This window comes from Trachypithecus francoisi, unplaced genomic scaffold (genome assembly GCF_009764315.1).
Source record: "Trachypithecus francoisi isolate TF-2019V2 unplaced genomic scaffold, Tfra_2.0 Lachesis_group0, whole genome shotgun sequence".
NCBI lineage: Eukaryota > Metazoa > Chordata > Mammalia > Primates > Cercopithecidae > Trachypithecus > Trachypithecus francoisi.
In genome coordinates this window covers 113,773,141-113,789,766 of record NW_022681453.1, presented here as the reverse complement: position 1 = coordinate 113,789,766, position 16,626 = coordinate 113,773,141, and the positions used below count along the sequence as shown (strand labels likewise).

Genomic DNA, 16,626 nt, shown 5'->3' with positions numbered 1-16,626 from the left:
ATTCCACTATATTTCAATTACTTTCATGCTTATCTATTCCTCTCAATACTTGAAGCTCCATTGTATTTCACATCCTATTACCTAGCAGTGTTTATTTGTCGTAGTAGCTGCATTACTCATTGTGGAGTAGATACAATGAAAATAAACGCCTCTCTTTCTGTATCTTAGCCAGTTTCTCTGAACCCTCTGGACAGCCCTTCCTATCACTTTCTGTATATCTTCCTGGATTGTGTCTGCTTGGGACATATCCTTGGCCCACTTGCTTTTTGGTAATTGCTTGCTACCTCTAGAAAGATTTCTCCTATCTGAGCTTCATTATGCCTTGATTTTGTTCCGTGCCATAGCATGCATGGGTGCCCACACTGCTTGATTGTAGTAAAACACTAATGTAGTATTGAAGGAAGAGATTTGGACTTATAATAGTAAAAGCTAGAGAATTAGTTTGGTTAGATCTATGAAAGAAAGAGTCAGTGGATAATACTGATAACCAGACTTCATAAAATGAAGAAAACATCTTTTGTCAAAAGCTTAGTGAGTTTCAGATATTATAAAAATCTCTTGTACAGAAATTCCTGTACCAAAACCATTAATCGGGGCTTTCTTCTTAATAGGTCTCAAACAGGTACTACATTTTCCCCCTCATCATACATATATGACATAAAGGTAGAGATTTAAAATTTTGGAGATGACCAGCTCAGCAAAAATGTATGTTTTGTCTATTGTTTTAAATACTGTGGTTCAAACTACTTGACTACATTGGAGGCAAAACAATATGAAAATTAGAAAATATTTTTATTTTGTTTTCTGTTTGTGTGTCATAGATACTTGTGCATATATAAAAATGTGCCTTATATATGAAGTTAATTATAATTTTGAACCCCTAGCAATGTAATAATTAAAACAAAAGTCTAAGATTTGAAGAGATAACTTGCTTCAGGATTTTGGTGGAAGGCAAATGCTAACTTTAAAAACCAGATTTCAGAGTAGTACAAGAGAAATAGGTAAAGTATTTTATTTATTATTCATGATTCTATTAACAGAAAAATATTACATAAAATTATTTTGGCTTTGCTTGTTTTTCTGCTTACTCCATTTAAATCTTATGTCTTCAGAAATGCTCAAGAACTGCGAATGGAGAAAGTACAGTTAGAGTTTGAGAACCAAGAGATGGAGAAGAAACTGCAAGAATTCCGATCCACAAGAAGCAAAGAAAAGGAAGAAAGAGAGTGGGTGAAACTCTTAAAGAATTTTAGATGAATCAACTAAATTATTTAAATAACTATTTTATATACTGTTGTCATTCCAATAAAAGCATTTAATGGATGGATAATGTCTGACTTTAACTAATTAATGAGCTATAGCAAAGGCCTTCTATTTTTTTTGTTTTTGTGCCACTTAGATGAGGCATGTTGCTTTTTAAAATTACCATTACTTTTGTTTCTTCTGAACATTATTGGGTCTTATCCTTTCTTATTTCCTTTTTATTTAACTTTTTGCTTCTCGATTTATGGTCTGGAATGTTTACGACAGCAGTGCACACTTTACTTTTGCTCTCAGAAAATTGCCATCAATAGCCAATAAACACCAGTTTATGTTTAGAGTCATTTTTATTTATTCAAAGGCTTTTGGGAGCAAGAGGTCATATATATATACATAATGAAGATGTGAAAAATAAGTGCTATCACATATATATATATATATAAAATCAGAGTTGCTCAAACCCTTAAGTATATTTAAAATATTTTTAGCAAATGCTAGTTAGCTGAAATTTTATTAATGAAAACTTTCTAATATTATGCTTATATATTTGTACTAATTTTACTGAATTTATTGTTTTCTTATAAAATAATATAAACGATAACAAACAGAACTAATAATTATGTGATGGAAATTCTCTCTTCTTAGTTCTAGGCTAACTCCCAGCCCATTTTCTAGCACCCGTTTTAATGACTAAAAATTTTCTCCACAAATGTCTTATCTTTGTATAAGTCTACATATATACGTGTATATAAATGTATTTTGTTTTCAGTGAGTATATCTGTTGAGTATATTGTGTCTTTTACTTTTTTTTTACAGATGAGTTCATCTAAAAATATGGAAATTAATTCATATACTAATATTTTACTTAATATATCTTAGTGCTCTTATCACATGAGAATGCCTTGATGTGATAAGAAAATTAGCCTAATTTTCTTAGTGGCTACATAGTATTTTTTGTGTGAATATAATAGCATTTATTTTTCAGATCTTTATTATGTTTTTAGTATCTTATGATTATAAATGCTGCCATGAACATGCTTCTTCATGTATTTTCACTTATATATGCAAAGCTATTTGTGGGATAAATTCCTACCTCTGTAATTTTAGGTCAATATGTTATTTGCATTTTACATTGTGATAGATATTGAGAAATTGTCTTCCAAATAGGTGTCAAAAGTTTATAATCTTTTCCTACAGTGTATAAGAGTGCATGTTTCATGTCCGTTTGCTGGTACTAAATATCACCAAACTGTTTGTATATTAAATTAACTTTTGTTTAGTCCTCAAAGTGATGACCATCAAATACCTAGACGTACCTTCTTAACCTTTAATGACAATTCAAATGTGCTCATTATACTTGCAGTAGTATTTATCTTTAGAGTCCGATTCTTTGAAAAATATGCATAACTCATATACATAGCCCCTCTAATAATTAGAGCATTGATTTAATCAGAGCATCTCATGTTGTATGTCATCCAGGATGACAAAGTTTATTATGTGTCTTGCTGCTTTTAATGACCTAGTGGCCAATTCTTTTACCTTCACTGATTTGAACCTTGTTTGGACTCCTAAATGGATCATGATACTCATCTGAGAATCAGAGTTGCTGAAATCAACCCTAATGAGTGAGTTTTTCTTAGCTGTGGAAGCTTTTCTAGATGATTCTTAACATTTTAAAGCGTGACTGAGTTTTTACATTGTTTTCTGAGGTCACACAGATATTAAATGTCATAGCCAGAGTGAGAACCTGCCACTCACTAGCCAGGAAGATAGAAGTCTAGTGCTCCAATCTTAATTGTTTATTCTGTGTGATGTTGGGCAACTGTTTTTCTTATTATTATTTTTAATAATAATTGGACTCTCTGGCTTGATAACTTCAAAAATATTTTGTTATGCTCAAGTAAATGTGCTTCAAAAACTGTACAGCTGAAGTATGCCTTCTTTGTAATCTCTGTTATGTTTCAATGTGGGAGATCATTAGAGGTTTTAACAAGGAATTCATCACTTACTAGATCCACTGAATATTTTGGGGTACTGGTTTGCTTGCTTTTCTTCTTTACATTTGTGGACATTTAGCTTTTAAAATTGCATAAAGACCTGTAAAGTTTCCTATAAATTAAAAAAGCTATCTTTAGTCATTGTGAATATCAAGGAAATAGAATTCTTCATTTGTGTTTGTGTATTTCATTTTATTCATTTCTCCACAAAAGTCACAAATATGATAAAGCTATATTTTAAAATTACTGAGGCTATTTTGACATTATTGATATTTCGTTTTCATTTTTTGCTTTTTTTTTTTTGCATGCTAACAACTGAATTTCCATTTTCTGAAACAGGAAAACTATATTTCTTTTCATTAAAGGGAGAAATGTATTTAGTAATTACATTTTGTCTTGTTTATATATATTGAAGGTCAAGCGAATATTACTGGAAATCTGGAAAAGTGGGCAAATTGGGTAATCAATCATATATGATGTCACAAAATAAAGGACATGTTATTAAGGTAAGAAGATACTATTTGATTCTTATGCATTCTGCTAAGCAAGAAGATATTCTGTTTTAGGTCTTGCATTTTCTTCTATACTCGGAATATGCTCTCCTTATTTTAACAACTTTGTGTATTATTCAATTTTTGATTTATTTTGTAGGGTAATATGCAACTTTCATCATTCAATTATGTTTTTGTTTTTCAGCTACAAACTGATTTCAAAATTTTGCCTTGCAGTGAATTTTTCCACATTCCAAACTGAATTTTTCCATTCAGTGTGGATGTGGTTTAAAGTATATAAAATAGAACTCAATACTTCTAAACTAAGGTGAAAGCTAATGTTGTTTAATATAACAAATGAGAGACTTTATTCCTACTTTTATATCAAATTTGTTTAGTGTATTATATTCTGCTTCAATACTAATTTATTATTCATATACTGTTGATTCCATGTGTAAATATACCCAAGAAAAAAAATGCTTTTCAGTTTCCCAGTTATAGAATTGCTGTTCCTTTGCTGTGTACTATAAAATATAATATTATATTGAAGATGAAAATCAGATAAGTGTTTTTACATAAAGAAAACAGTTTTGCTTCTGGATTCTTTAGTGCAAGATTCATGACTTTGTAAATATTAACTTACACAGCTTTTGTTTTTTATGTACCTATCATTAAACTTTCATTGGGTCAGTTGGAATCTACAAAGATCTTACTTGGCACTTCTAAAGTTTTTGGCTTTGAGAAAGCATTTTATTCTCTAGTGTCATTTCCCTATCTTAGGGAAAAATCAATTATAAAAGTTTTAACCCCCAAAATTAAAAAAACTTGTCTCACTAGAAACAGGCTATTTGTAAGACTATTAAAAGAATCTATAGGTCAGATGAAAGGAGGCTGAATTAAAAGGGTAGAAAAACATATATAAAGAAAAATGTGGAACCATAAAAGAGTAAGAAAGGAGAAGAGGAAGTCAAACATATAATTGATATTACAGGCTGGATTGACTAAGAGACAGCATAAAGAAGGGACTCAGAAAAGTATAGGGTTTACATTTAGAGTTTTGTTTGAATTTTCAAGAAAGTTGAAGTTAAGGGAGTAAATGTACTCCCTAGGGATTTGTAAAAAGTAGAGAGGTATAAAGAATAAAGCTTAAAGAATGCCAGTGTGTAAACTATATAGGCAAAGAGAACTTTAATATTCCCTCAATAAGCTCAATAAATGTTAATACCAGTCAATGGTTTAACTTCTTTTCCTTTCTTATCTCATTAAGTGCTTATATCACTCCTAAGAGGATGTTATTATTACTCCAGTTTCACAGATGAAATAATTTAACATCAAAAAAATGAAATAACTCACTCAAGGTCAAAAGTCAGGGCCAAGATTTAACATATAAGCTCTCAGGCTTGTCTAAGATAATTTGTCAGCTCCCTAGTGAAGAGAGATTGAGAAGAAAAAGAATGGCAGAAGTAAAATCGAAGTAGTTCAATGTTATAAGGACAAAAGTAAAGGAGAACATTTTTAGAAAATATGAAGTCAATAATGTCCAATATATTGTGTAGTGAAAAACGTTTTGAGTATCTAGTTAGACCAGTGTTTCTCTAGAGGACAATTTTGCTTCGCAGGAGATATTTGACAATGTCTGGAGACATTTTCAGTTGTTAACATTGAGAGATATACTTTTTTGTTGTTGTTATTTTTATGTGTGTTTTTTTCCTAAAGATATATAGTGAGTAAGGGCCAGGGGTGCTGCTAAACATCCTACAATGCACTTGACAACCCCCACAACAAAGAATTATTTAGCCCCAAATGTCAGTGATGCTGAGGTCTGGAAACTCTGTATTAGATTATATAGATTAACATTCACTTAACCTTTCCAAGCCTCTATTACCACATTTGTATACTTGCATAATAATACCTACTACTTCAAAGAGCTTTTGAGCAATGTCAAAAACTCTTTGAAATATGTGAAACCACTTTGTAATGATACTTAAACATTACATTAAAATGTCTATTCCTGGATAAGGAAAATATTTAAAAGCCCTAAATGTGATGAGTGTGTCAATATTAAATAAGAGAGTAGATTTCAACTGGTTGAAAAGAAAAGGGTGGGAAGCAGTGAGTAAAGACTATTGTTGCAACCAGCATGAAAGTAGAGGGTGACCTTTCAAGGGTTTAATAGAATCAAGGAAAGACTTTATTAAATTCTTTTCTAGAATTGGCAAGATGATGTGAGCCAGTTTGTAGAATGAAAGATGGACATCTTAGTAGAGGAAAGACTAAAAATGTGGATGAAAGAGGTGCCAGTTGCTGGGTGTGTGGTCTTTGAAGAGGTGGTTCATTAAAGAGGCCTTCACCAAGGAAGGAAGACATATTTTTGTGTGAAACAAGAAAGGTGGAAGAAAAAACAGGTGGCAATGAAAATAAATTTTAGAGATTTTTTTGACAAGTGGTGAGGTAGGACACTGAAACATTTTAATAGGAAAACCTCAACTTTCTTAGGACAGTTGAAGACAATATCATCTTCTCAGGTGAATGAAGGGAAATGGGATGAATTTGAGTTTTTGGGAATGAAGAGATTTGGAGTAGCCGCTGTGGGAGTTGTGATTGGGGATTAGCAGCAAATGAGTAAATGGATTGCCAAAGAGCCATAGAGCCTACTGAGGTTGTTCAGCATGGATTTGTAGGAGACTCTATAGTATTATTTTTATCACAATGGTACATATATATTAGAGGTATCAGAGGGAAGAGATAAGGTGATTGATGTTGGCACTAAAAAAGTTTTCAGTCTGAGATTTTGAAAGTGTGGCTATTCAGAATGCTGCTTACGTGCCAGATTTGGTCATAATGGTGAGGTGGCTGAAGAGGCATTTAGATGTTCACAGTAGCCAGCATGTTGGAGGGTCTTCAAACCAGGATGTCAGGTGAACACTTACATTGAAGTCTCTAAGACTGTCAAGCAGAAATGTGATGGAGAGAAATACTGAGCAGGTGGCTGAAGTTCAGGTGGAAGAGATCCTAGATATTGACACAGGCAATAAGTGGATGGTGGGGACCTCCAGTAGAGGCAACTTTGCTGAATCATAATAGCAGAATCATATTCTGGAAGCAGCACTGAAGAGCAAATCGAAAAATTTTCTCTCTCCTGGTGTGTGAAAGGAAGTGGAAAGGAGCTAGGTCTTATGGGAAGTGCTTTGGTGAAGACTGTGTCTAAGTAAAGGTGGCTTTCAGTTGATGTAAACTTTTGAGTGAAACATTTTTGGGAAAGGTTTAAAGCATAAGATACATAAATGACTATTTAATAGAAGCTCCATGGAATGGCAGTAGGGGCTTGGAAGGAACGACAATTAGTACAGAATTGCAAAGTTTCAGTAGCTAATTGGGTTGACAGTGAGAACGTCTGAAAGATGACTTGTGGGAGAAGTTTGGGCTCAGTGTGGCAGATGAAGGCATTGGTGGGAGTTCAGAGGTATTTGTGAATGCCAGGGAGGCTGATAATGACAGCATAGTCTGACCCCAGTGGCTTAGATAATATGTCTGTGTGGTAAATGCACTAAGATTTCCTGCCCCCTGATAGCACCCCTTCAATACCTACTGGTGGGGGAGTCAGCACATTAATAAGTCATATGCTTTAGTATATAAGTTCCTGACGTTTGCATATACAAACATATACAGATATCCATCTTTCTATCTATATGTATATATAGATATGCATGTATTATATATGTGTATGTACATGTGTGTATATGTGTATATGTGTGTTTGTGTAAGTATGTGTATCCTTGGTTCAACCCTACCTCCAACCCTTTCCCAAATGGATAAAAATCAGACCTATGAGGAAATTCTATTTGTCTAAAAATAGCAGCTAGCAGTTTGTTCACTGAAATATTTTTATGCAATTTGAATTACTTGAAATAAATATGGCTATGTTCACAGAGCAGAACAATATTAATCATAATAGTAAAAACAAATTATACAATTTCCCGAATAATGGGTTCATTTTGCTTGGGCATATCTATCCATTCCATCCAGGGTAGCCTATAATCACGCTGATCATGTTTCAATTCAGATGTATCATTAAAGTAATCATACTGGATAATTTGGTTATGAAAAATAAGATTAGATTATCTGTAACTTGGATAACATTAGCAGTTTAAAAATAAAAGTGTGGTTCATAGAAAAATTGATTATTTCAATCTTGTTTTCTTTTCTGCTATGTTTGTTACATAGCATCTGAGCAGTTACTTTGAGGAATGTGAAAAATAACTGCCCCTTTGAAGCAAAACCACTAGATTCACCGAGAATAATTAGGCCCACATTTTCAGATGACTGCAGTTGGTACAGCCATAGATATAGAGGCAGCCATTGTTCTCATATTCTCACGTACAAATTGAGCAATTGAGCATGTAAGTTGCAAATTGAAAACTAGGCCTGAATTGACAGTATCTATATAAATGCATATCATTCTTCATTCTCATTTGGGTACTTTAAATGTTGGTTTTAATAAGATCAAGGCAAGCATGTTCAATTGGCAAGTGTATTTTATTTCCTAAAATATTAAAATGCCCAAATTTTAAGTGATGATATATTTGAAATATCTAGCAGTGAATCTTATTTATTCACTTTTTTTTTTGACTAATATTTAGGAAAGTCAGGGATCACAAATAACACTTTTGAAGAATAAGTCTGTGATGCCTACACATGTAGTTCTCTAAATTGGGCAAGTAAAATAATATGGTTTCTATAGTAATGTAAGCAGAATAGATTGGTCACAATTCAGTTTAGATTCAGCTTACACAAATATTAGACTGTGTGTCTCAGAAAGAGCAGAAATAGAAAAGATGTATTAAACCTTTACAAAATTTGAACACTAGCACTTTCCTAAAATCATTACATGATGACATATAATGATTTTTGTTTAAAAGACAATTTATGTTTTCAAAAATTGGTTTATGTATATTTTTAAAATTTATTTTCTTTTTTATGATTTCTATTAGATTAATTAAAAGTACACATATGCTTTAATGATGATCTCCTATTAATTTTATATTACTCTTTAAAAATAAATGTTTGTTCAAAATGCACCAAAGCTACAGCTTTCTTATGCTTTTGTTAGTAACTTAAACTTTCACTGAATAAGATAATATACACCTGACAAATAGTGTCTATTTTATCAATACAGTTTTCTGCTGGAAAAATGAAATTAAAATTACTGAAGGAACAGATTCAAGGTAAATAGTTTATCATCATGTTATTAAATGCTAAAGACATTCCTTTCTTTTACATTTGAGTTACAAATAAAGTTAAAGTTTTAGAATTGTTCATGCAGTATAAAGATTCTAAACCCCCAAATCATGACACGTTGATTTTCAACATAAATTTTATTCGGGTATTTTGGGGGGCTTTTGTGCCAAAACAGTAAACTTAATACGTGATTATAATAATAGTATTTTTCAAAAGTGAGGACTTTCACAACACTGTTCCTTAAATTTTATTGATGTAATGTTTTAATAAGGAAGATAATTTAGCAGAATAAATTATAAATTAAAATTTCACTCTAGAAAATTTTTAAAAATAGAAAAATTGCTTTATATTTTAATAGATTGTTTAATAATAGCAAAACCAAAAATATAATTTGAATTTATAATAATTCTCAAGGAAATAAGATGTTTTTCTGGAGGATAGTAAACACATTTAATGTTGCATGATTAATATAATTTGACAGAAAAAATTTAGAAATATATATAATACATATTTATATACATATATGTATTATGAATATGTATAATTATAAATGTTTAGAATTTGTTCTATGTGGGCTTCAGTTAGATCCAGAGATGGGAAGTGTGCATAGTTTCATGAATTTATCAATTGGAAAACTTAACATTATATTTTTGAATAATTGGAGTAACATTGTTTTTTTTCTTGCAGAGTCAGTGAAACCAAGAGTTAATTATAAAAGGGCACATTCTTCAGAATGTGAAAAACCCAAGATAAATGGGAAAGTTTGTGGACAGTGTGAAAACAAAGCTGCTCTACTAGTATGTACACTATATGGTATTTATATACATATACTGTGTAGTAGGTGTATTAAGCAGTTAGAATTTTCACATGGCCTCATACACCTCTCCCAACTTAACTTGCTTGGTAGCCATATACTTTTTCTTCATTACTGTTATTGTGGGTTGAGCATGCATGCTGCTGGGGACAGCCAACACCTGTACTTATTCTCTGAATTTCATCCTCTCATTTTCGTTTAAAGACACCACCTTAGACCTTGTCCCAGCTCCTCTGAATCATACCTATTAGCACACAAACATGCTGCAGTATCTCCCATCCAAAAGCAAAACCAAACCAAAATTTTACATTTTAAATTTAAAACAAACAAACAAACAAAAATTCTTTTTGACCTCCAAGTCTGCACCCCATTATTGTAAAACTCTTCTGAAGAGTTGTCTATACTTGCTGTCATCATATTTTATCCTCCCATTGTCTATTTTTTTTAATATTGAGGCATAATTTACTATGAAATGGATGGACTTCAATGTACAGTCAGATGCCTTTTGATTAATGTGTCCACCTCTATCAAGACGTAGAAGATTACCTTTATCCCGGAAAATTCTCATGTGCCTTTTCCAATCAATCCCCAACACCAAGGCCACTACTGTCCTGATTTTTAACACTATAGATTTGGTGATATCTGTTCTTGAACTTTATGTAAATGGAATGATATAGTATATATTTTTGGCTTCTTTTGCTCCACATGGTGATTCATCCATGTTAAATTTATCGGTAATGTGTTCATTTGTATTATGGAGCAGTATTCCATTGTACAGTTATAACACAGTTTGTTTATCCATGCGTATATTGAATGACATTTGGATTGTTTCAGTATTTTTGCTATTATGTTTAAGGCTGCTATGGACATTTGTGTATGTCTTTTTTTTCTTTTCTCACAAGTGACATATATTCTTCTTCTCTCTCTCTTTTTTTTTTTTTTTGAGAGGGAGTCTGGCTCTGTCGCCCAGGCTTGAGTGTAGTGGCGTAATCTCGGCTCAATGCAAGCTCCGCCTCCTGAGTTCAAGCAATTCTCCTTCCTCAGCCTCCCAAGTAGCTGGAATTACAGGCACGTACCACCACGTCCAGCTAATTTTTTGTGTTTTTAGTAGAAATGGGGTTTCACCGTGTTAGTCAGGATGGTCTCAATCTCCTGACCTCATGATCCACCCACCTTGGCCTCCCAAAATGCTGGGATTACAGTTGTGAGCCACCAGCGACTGCCCCATATTCTTCTCTTAAAAGCTATAAAGTGAAGGCTGGGCATGGTGGCTCACGCCTGTAATCCCAGCTCTTTGGGAGGCCGAGGTGGGCGGATCACGAGGTCAGGAGATCAAGACCGTCCTGGCTAACACGGTGAAACTCCGTCTCTATTAAAAACACAAAAAATTAGCCAAGCATGGTGGCGGGCCCCTGTAGTCCCAGCTACTCAGGAGGCTGAGACAGGAGAATGGCGTGAACCCCGGAGGCAGAGCTTGTGGTGAGCCGAGATCGCGCCACTGCACTCCAGCTTGGGGGACAGAGTGAGACTCTGTCTCAAAAAAAACACAAAACAATAAAATGAAGGTGAAATGAAAAAGTTACAGAGAATTATGACTTCTGACTGCTCTTTAACTTCTCATTGGTACCAATTTCATGAACATTTACAAAATTATGGTGAAATACATATAACATAAAATGTATCAACTTAGCTATTTTAAGTATACAGTTTAGTAGCATTAAGTATATTAACACTGTTATGCTACCATCACCAGCGTTCATTCACATAACTGTTTTCATCTTGCAAAACTGAAACTCTATATCCATTAAACAATCACTTCCCCATCCCTATTCCCCCCAGTCCCTAGTAAATAGTATTTTACTTTCTGTCTCTGAGATTTTGACTACTCTACCTCGTATAAGTAAAATCATACACTATTTGCTGGCTTATTTCACCTAGAATAATATCCTCAAGGCTTATTCATATTGTGGAATGATAGGATTTCTTTGTTTTGTAAGGCTGAATAATATTCCTTTGTATGGATGTGCCACATATTGCTTAATTGTTCGTCCATTGGTGGACACTTGGGTTGCTTCCCCCTTTTGGTTATTGTGAGTCATGCTGCTATGAACATAAGTTTACAAATACCTCTTTAAGACATTGCTTTCAGTATACACCCAGAACTGGAATTACTGGGTTCCCATTCTCTCTTGAATTCTCTCCATTCAGTCTTGGGTCCCCACTACTATCCAGGAACTGTTTGTCAAGGTCAACCAGTGACTTCCACATTCTCATATACAATGGTCAATTCTCAGTTCTTAATGTATTAGGAATATTTTATAGTACAGTATCCCTCTCCTTATCGATGATTTTCTTCAGTTGGCTCCCTCTGGGACACTATGATTTCTTGATTTTATTTGACATTGATATCGGTTTCTTCTCTGTCTTCTTTGCCGGTTTTCTGTATTGACCTCTTAATGTTGGAATGCCACAAGGCTCTAATCTTGTCCATCTACACTTACTCTTTAGCAGTATCAAACACTCTCTTGGCTTTAAAGACCCTATCTATATTGATCATCCCCGAATTTACACATTCACCTTATACCTCTCCCCTGAAATTTTGGCTCAGTCTACCTACTCAGCACCTTTATATGAATGTCTAATAGGCATCACTATTTTAACGTGTTCAAAATTGAGCCTTTAATTTTTTTTCCAATAAATAGTCTTCCCTCACAGTTTCCTCATATCAATAAATATCAACTCAAATGTTACCTACACTGATAGCCCTTTATAAAATAGTAAAAACTAATTTACACTCTCCAGTTTTGTGAAGCTATTTCTTTTGTCTATGTAATATTGATCATCATTTAATATACATTTGTTTATTTTCTACTTATCTGCAATGTAAACTTCATGAGGGTAGAAGTTTAGTTTTACTCACTGCTGTGTGCCTACCACCTAGAATTATGCCTGCAGTGTGGTAGGCACTCGACAAATATTTAATGAGTGAATTATTTATTTGAAACTATTTCATAATATAGACATTCTCTTAATTTAGACATATTTTCTTTTTTTTGTTATTATACTTTAAGTTCTAGGGTACATGTGCATAACGTGCAGGTTTGTTACATGTGTATACTTGTGCCATGTTGGTGTGCTGCACCCATCAACTTGTCAGCACCCATCAACTCATCATTTACATAAAGTATAACTCCCAATGCAATCCCTCCTCCCTCCCCCCTCCCCATGATAGGCCCTGGTGTGTGATGTTCCCCTTCCCAAGTCCAAGTGATCTCATTGTTCAGTTCCCACCTATGAGTGAGAACATACGGTGTTTGGTTTTCTGTTCTTGTGATAGTTTGCTGAGAATGATGGTTTCCAGCTGCATCCATGTCCCTACAAAGGACACAAACTCATCCTTTTTGATGGCTGTATAGTATTCCATGGTGTATATGTGCCACATTTTCTTAATCCAGTCTGTCACTGATGGACATTTGGGTTGATTCCAAGTCTTTGCTATTGTGAATAGTGATGCAATAAACATACGTGTGCATGTGTCTTTATAGCAGCATGATTTATAATCCTTTGGGTATATACCCAGTAATGGGATGGCTGGGTCATATGGTACTTCTAGTTCTAGATCCTTGAGGAATGGCCATACTGTTTTCCATAATGGTTGAACTAGTTTACAATCCCACCAACAGTGTAAAAGTGTTCCTATTTCTCCACATCCTCTCCAGCACCTGTTGTTTCCTGACTTTTTAATGATTGCCATTCTAACTGGTGTGAGATGGTATCTCATTGTGGTTTTGATTTGCATTTCTCTGATGGCCAGTGATGATGAGCATTTTTTCATGTGTCTATTGGCTATATGAATGTCTTCTTTTGAGAAATGTCTGTTCATATCCTTTGCCCACTTTTGATGGGGTTGTTTGTTTTTTTCTTGTAAATTTGTTTGAGTTCTTTGTAGGTTCTGGATATTAGCCCTTTGTCAGATGAGTAGATTGCAAAAATTTTCTCCCATTCTGTAGGTTGCTTGTTCACTCTGATGGTAGTTTCTTTTGCTGTGCAGAAGCTCTTTAGTTTAATTAGATCCCATTTGTCAATTTTGGCTTTTGTTGCCGTTGCTTTTGGTGTTTTAGACATGAAGTTCTTGCCCATGCCTATGTCCTGAATGGTATTCCCTAGGTTTTCTTCTAGGGTTTTTATGGTATTAGGTCTAACATTTAAGTCTCTAATCCATCTTGAATTAATTTTCATATAAGGAGTAAGGAAAGGATCCGGTTTCAGCTTTGTACTTATGGCTAGCCAGTTTTCCCAGCACCATTTATTAAATAGGGAATCCTTTCCCCATTGCTTGTTTTTCTCAGGTTTGTCAAAGATCAGATGGCTGTAGATGTGTGGTATTATTTCTGAGGACTCTGTTCTGTTCCATTGGTCTATATCTCTGTTTTGGTACCAGTACCATGCTGTTTTGGTTACTGTAGCCTTGTAGTATAGTTTGAAGTCAGGTAGCATGATGCCTCTAGCTTTGTTCTTTTGACTTAGGATTGTCTTGGCAATGCGGGCTCTTTTTTGGTTCCATATGAACTTTAAAGCAGTTTTTTCCAATTCTGTGAAGAAACTCATTGGTAACTTGATGAGGATGGCATTGAATCTATAAATTACCTTGGACAGTATGGCCATTTTCACGATATTGATTCTTCCTATCCATGAGCATGGTATGCAGTTGTCATTGAAGGTACTGCAGCATCATTTGCAATTTTAAATATAACACATAGGTAAAAAGCAGTTTCCTCTTCAAAGAATTTAATGATTATATATACTAATATTTGTATATTATGTTATAGTTTTAGAGAACTTAGCCATAATCATTTCTGACTTAAATCTATATTGTTAGGTTTATTTAATGGCAGTTTTAACTGGACTCTGAGTTAGAATGCTGCACACCTAATAAAGAGCTAATAACAATATTAAATGTAAAACCCTAGCTCTTGGTAGTAGAATATTCTTCTTATTATATTATTTTATTATTTGATATTATGTTCGACAATAAGGAATCTTAAAAAATTATTACTGTCCAGAAATTTGTAAAAATTATAAACAAATGGTAATATGTCTTAAGTTAAAAGTATGAAAGCCAAAAGGTGCTTACAAGTTGAATTAAATTGTTGGGATCTGCTCCTAATGATCTGAAAAGGAATTATACAGGAGCTATGAGTCGGTATTTTTTATGACTCCTACTCTGTGGTAAGTACTTGAGCCATGGAACTTGAAAGGTATGACACAAGTAGATAGAGCTTGACCTGAAAATAAAGGATCTGTTTTTCAAGAAGGTAGGAAAAGTAAGAAGAAGGGTGTCCCAGACAAGATAAGCAGCATGTGCTTTGGCTGGAAAGCACATGAGAGTGACATTGTATGCAGTGATTAAACAGCTGATTTACCTGAAAAACATTGTGTGGACAAGCCAGAATTTAGAATAAATAATTTAAACAGTCTTTTAAAAGATTTTAAGAAATAATGTTATTTTATTTGAATAAAAATAATATCCCGTATTAGTTGTCAACACATAATAATAAGCTAATTAAAAATTCTAGTTAGGCAGATTTAATGAAATAGACCATGGTACTGTTAAACTCTGATGTTATCTTTTGTGCTTAGCATCTGTCATGGCATATGGTTATGCTGACTGGATAATTAGAGTGAATATATATATTTGAAGGCCACATACGTGTGTATGTGGATATATATAAAGGAGATATATATATATATGTGTGTGTATGTATATATATATTTCCCTGGCCTTCACCAGGGAAAATTGTGTATGGGAGATAGGAGTTAAGGGCTTGTGTTTTGGGAGTTTGAAACTCAACTTTACCTGTTATTAGCTATGTGACCTTCAGCAAATGACTTAATCCCTCTTTGTCTCTGTTTCCTCATTTGTGAAATAGCTTACTAGGGATAATAGTTATCTGTACCTCAAAGTTATTACATGTAATGAGTTAATACATGTGAAATATTTAGCATTGTGTCCAGCACATAGATGGAAGATAATAAACAGTATGCTTTTGTTGTTGGCAAAATTTGTAATGACCTATCCATTTACATATATCGATGGCAAAAACGAAGCCCACAAGTTCCAATTTTCTTGTATATTAATTTGGCAAATGTGAATAACTTAATTAAACTCAAATGGATTCTGACGCTTAGCACAACTGATCATCAGATTAACAAGATATTTGTTAAAACTGCAGTTGGATATTCCATCATTGAGGAAGCATCTGTGGTGGAAAGGAGTCCTTATTTACATTTTTAGCATGTTTCTGCCAATTGTCCAAACTGCCTAAAAAGATTTTCCAATTGGAGGTCATTTTAACTCAATTTTAATCCAAATATCCTTGTAGAACAAAATACATAAGCTTACTCTGCAAGTCCAGCATTGATCTTCCAGTCTACAGATATTCGTTTGGCTACTTTTACTAAAAGTATGTTGTTAACAGATACTTGGCTTAGAATTATATGCTGAAACTCATTTTCAGTTTTCTGCATTATAGTGTAAAAACAGTGCCAAATGTTTAGGGGAAATTCTCTTAAAATTAGCAAGTTATATTAAATAAAAATTATGCAGTGTATATTTTGAAATACATATTAATATAATGATATAACCATGTATTTATATAAAATTATCATTTTAAAGTTTATTTTACATTTAAAATATGGATTTAGGATAATGTTTTTATCGTTTCTCCAGAAGAATGAAGCTCATGAAACAAGAATGGAAAGAGGGGACTAGTTTCTATGCTAGGGATAGTGTTTGTTTTTCTTCAGATTAAGTAAAAAGTCCATC

General features: G+C 33.4%; 1 protein-coding gene across 2 annotated transcripts in view; it reads left to right on the top strand.

The window, feature by feature from the left end:
• Positions 1–16,626, top strand: part of ZBBX (zinc finger B-box domain containing) — a 175,561-nt gene that overhangs the window by 45,542 nt on the left and 113,393 nt on the right. For both annotated transcript variants that reach the window (XM_033211621.1, XM_033211620.1), the window contains 4 exons: positions 1,113–1,226; positions 3,673–3,763; positions 8,925–8,973; positions 9,674–9,783. In XM_033211621.1, coding sequence (XP_033067512.1) covers positions 1,113–1,226; positions 3,673–3,763; positions 8,925–8,973; positions 9,674–9,783 — 364 coding nt within the window. The remainder of the gene's footprint in view (positions 1–1,112; positions 1,227–3,672; positions 3,764–8,924; positions 8,974–9,673; positions 9,784–16,626) is intronic.